General features: G+C 39.8%; 1 protein-coding gene across 1 annotated transcript in view; it reads left to right on the forward strand.

The window, feature by feature from the left end:
* The first annotated feature begins 1,348 nt into the window (after positions 1-1,348).
* The window catches only part of LOC108240020 (F-BAR and double SH3 domains protein 1), a 52,201-nt gene continuing 49,169 nt past the window's right edge, over positions 1,349-4,380 (forward strand). Inside the window, exon 1 of the mRNA XM_037977541.1 lies at positions 1,349-1,369. Coding sequence (XP_037833469.1) covers positions 1,349-1,369 — 21 coding nt within the window. The remainder of the gene's footprint in view (positions 1,370-4,380) is intronic.

Here is a 4,380-nt window from a genome sequence, read left to right on the forward strand (position 1 = left end):
ACCCTGACCATCCTCTTCATGAGACCGTCATCGGAAAACAGAGTCTCTTTAGTCAAAGGCTTCTTCAGATTAGCTGTAAAACGGACCGCTACAGGAGATCATTCCTGCCCACAGCCATCACCATCTATAATAACTCCTTGATTTAAATGAGCTACGTCAACATTTAATTTCCCTTTGGGATTAATAAAGTAGTTTTGAATTTGAATTGAATTGAATATATATATTTATGTATGTATGTATGAATGTGTGAACTTAAATGTTTATTTTTTTCTTCAACACTGGCTGAGATGTTTACTGAGCAGGACTTCATCCAGAGTTCCCCTGACTTTTCTGAAACCAAATTTTTATTATTTTATTGATTTATTTTCATCTCTGAAAAGTTATTGATGTGTGATTCTTTTTAAATTAAAAAACTATGCATTTCTAAAACACATCGGGTGTTTTGTTCTTGGCCTTTTATTTGCTTCTTTTTACACAGTTACTTATGGCATTGATAATATCTTTGTATGGTTTACAGAGCAAACCTGTAGCTTATTTTTCTACTTCACGTGACCAGCTCCTCACAGTTTGTCTGTGAACCATGAGTATTCAGTTGGAGGATAGAAGTGTCAGTTTAAGGTAGGATCCAGGAGCTGTAAGCATTGAATAAATCTGTTTTTAAAATGAATTGAGTTACAGTCTGTAGAAAAGTATAAAATGTTGCAGAAAGAGGTGTAATTCAAGTCTTTGAAGACTGCCATTAATGCATTTAGATGTAATGTTGCAACAATTAAACTGATTACTTCAAATGCTGGAGTCAAAACAGAACCATAAAACTGTACAGGTACATTATTCCTTCCAGGTAAGAGTTCAGTACTCAGTTAACAGTAGTTTACCTGGTTATATGCTGGGGAAAAATCCCACAGGTGGGAAACATGCAGAGAAATGAAGTGCATGAGAGAAAAGTTACAACAAAAACACATCAAAGCTGTGATTAACCGATGTCACCACAGTTTTGAAACAATTTGTTTTCAGAAAGTGTACAGGGTTGGTAATTATTTTCTCAACACTTCAACACCTGCAGAGAAATGTAAGAGAAACAAACTGAAACAAGACAAAACCCTTACAGGTGCATTGTTAAACTAATCCCCCCATGGTGCCTAAAACATCCAGCCTGGACCTGATGTTGGCTTCAGCTGACATGGATTTATACCACTGGACTCTGCTGCCCTCTACAGGTGGTTCTCCAGAAACACAACAGTGAGAAAGAGAGAGACAGAGGTTACACATGTGAGTCAAACTACTGAGGAAGAAGCAGCTCAAACAGTAGAACACCAGCATAATGAACAGAGCCCAGCAGCATCGAAGCATGCAGCCCCCACTCAGAAAGGTAAGCTTCTGCTGAGAGTCTGAGGGACTCTCTGCTTTGCTTTAACTTCTTCTGCTTTCTGATTGGCACAGCTACAGGATATTTCAGGGCATGTTTTATGAAGAAATAAGAGATTTATGGTGTTTTTAGTTTGTTTTTTTTTTATTTTGGGATTTGTTTCATTTTATCTCATCAGAGCTATGCGCACAAAACATTACGTGCTCTGACATGTCTTTGTGCTAGAATTACCAAGCAGCTTCCCAGGCAGGTGAACATGGGTTAATATGAAATCCAATCAGTACCAGTAAAATCCAATACAGAGCAAAACAGAAAACAGCAGCCTAAAACTCTAACATAAATGTATAATGAGAAAAAATATATTTCCTGTGAAAACACTGTAAACGCTGAGTGCTGAACGGCTAAAGAAGCAGAAACTGAATTTCTAAAGACTAATGAGCATAACACAAAGTAAAGGCTCAAGAACAGTAGGTAAAATTAGCAAAAATGTAGCATAAGAAGTCTAAAACAGAGGCAGCAGCTGAAGCCGATTTCAAAGAGAACCATGTTTCTGAAGGAACTGAGATCTATTGGGAATTTTGTTTTAAATAAGGTTAAATATTAAAAAAAAATCCAAAATAGAAACCAAAGTCACAGCACCCATCTCCTGAAAAAGCCATATGTTTTGATATAAGAACAGATTAAATAGCACAATGTATGTGAAAGAAGTTTGAGTCCAAAAACCAGAAAAAAAATCTATAAACAGGAAACAACTGTCAGAATTTCGGTATTTTGTGTTATTTTCATGTTTTTTATGTTAGTTTTATGGTCATGTTTTCCCTCATGTTACTGTATATCTGTGTATCCTTGTGTTTAGTTTATTCCCCGTAGTTAGTTCCTGTGCAGTCTTTGAAAGTTCTTGTGCAGTTTTGCTCCCTGTGCCCTCTGTGTTCCTTGTGTCATCATTCACCTGCCCTTAGTCATCTTATTCCTCAGTGATTTTTCGTTGTCAGCTTGTCACATCCATCTGCACCTGTCCCTAGTTTGTAATCATTCACCTGTTTCCACTTTCTCATCAACTGCCTTTATATTTGGGCCCAGTCCCAACTTGCACTTCCACCCTCGTGTCCTTCAAATGCGCATTCATGCTGAAGGGTTTGAGTGCGTAGTGTGTCTCATTTCTCTGGAGTGCTCTTTAGCCCCACCCCCGTTGCATACTACATCCGCCCTCTGGCTAAGCCCGCATCCAGGCAGACTTCGGAAAAGTATTTACCCACAATTCCTCGCTGCATGTGACGTTTTGAATTTTATTATTATTATTATTATTATTATTATTATTATTATTATTATTATTATTATTATTATTATCTTTATTGATAATGAAATTAATTTTTTACTTAAAAGGTGGAAATATGGCAGTGGTGACAAAGCAAGCTGCGTCTGTCACGAAAAAAGCAGTTTTCAAATGTAAAGTATTGAAATAATTACTGTTTCACTCTACTGTACATGTGTGAATACTATCAAACTTTGCTCTGTATTCAACAAGTCATAACAAAACACATTTGAACATCCAAATATCTTCTGCAATGGCTTTGGAAAGCAAAAATACCTACCGTATTTTCCGCTCTATAGGGTGCACTGGATTATAAAATGCACTGTCAATAATTGGTCCATTTTTTAACTTTTGTCATACATAAAGCGCACCGCACAATAGGCGCATTATCGTGCACGTGCATATCCCAATTTTTGTAACTTCCCGCGGACCGCCTGTGCCGTGCTCCATTCAAAATGGACGATTTCAGGGCTCTAGTGGAGCTGGTTTGCCTGTATCAGCATTTATATGATCCCTCTATGAGAGATCACAAAGATAATCAAACGGTTCAAAACTTATGGAAGGATACTGCACCGACATAAGCGTCAAGTATAAACGCCTCAGGTCCGCGTGCCGTGCATGACTATAACTGAGTCTTAATGCTGCAAGCGGTGCGGCTTTGTAGTTTACCAAAGTCGTACTAAAACATTACGACTTCCATGGTCCCTCTGAATTCCTCCCAGACCCAAGTTTTTGCTTCTACAACCAAAGCTGCCACAATAGGCATCAATGAACTTCAGGCCACAGTTCCAGGAAGCTGCATCTGCAACAGAGATCTTGAACATGGTACATTCAGATTTTATGTCCCCAACCTGCCCAGGGGACATGAAAAAACTCTCTCTGAGGTGTGAAATGAAGATTTCTCTGACAGACGTTAGCAGTTCAACCTCTTTACTCATTTGGGTTTACCAGTTCTGTCTGACACCCTCTGGATCCAACTCAACACCAGGTGGTTATCAGTTGACAGTTCTGCCCCTCTCTTCGCTTGAGTGCCCAAGTCATTCGGCCACAGGTCTGACATTACCTACAACATGATTATCAAATTGAGTCCAGGTCCTCAACAAGAGTTGGGTTCTAGAGCCCAAGCTGTGAGTGAAGATGAGCCCAAATATGTCTAGTGCCCCTTTTTCACTGGCTCTAAAGATCCTGGCTCCACTCTACTCTGCTTGCTTTGCGTGCATTTCCACCGCCCTTTTTTTTGAGGCCGGTCCCTGCTTTTTTGGTCCCTGCTTCAGAGTAGGGCCAGCTGGGCGGCCCTGCTATCGTGGGTGGCGCAAGCATAGCTCCTGTTTACTCATTGGTCGTGGGTAGTGGCCAGATGCAAGCATAAAAGAGCAAAGGTAGGAATATAAACAACAGCGTCAGCTTACCCTTCAACGTTTATGCCGTCTGTCCCACAGCTGAAGGCGCTGTAAAGCCTGGAATCTCCGGCGGATAACAGCTGTCCTACTCCGTGCAACAATCACGGCATCCAGAGCATTTCTTCCACTGCGCCTCTCTTCCTGAAGTCTCAGGAGAATCCCCATAAGTTTAAAACACAGCAACAACACAGGGCCAGAGTTGTCCATAGCGCTTCCGTTGTTTCCACAAATGGCGCCAAGTTTTGGAGCATTTTTTTGAGAAGTGAGTATATATATATATATATATATATATTAAAAATAAT

This window comes from Kryptolebias marmoratus, linkage group LG9 (genome assembly GCF_001649575.2).
Source record: "Kryptolebias marmoratus isolate JLee-2015 linkage group LG9, ASM164957v2, whole genome shotgun sequence".
NCBI lineage: Eukaryota > Metazoa > Chordata > Actinopteri > Cyprinodontiformes > Rivulidae > Kryptolebias > Kryptolebias marmoratus.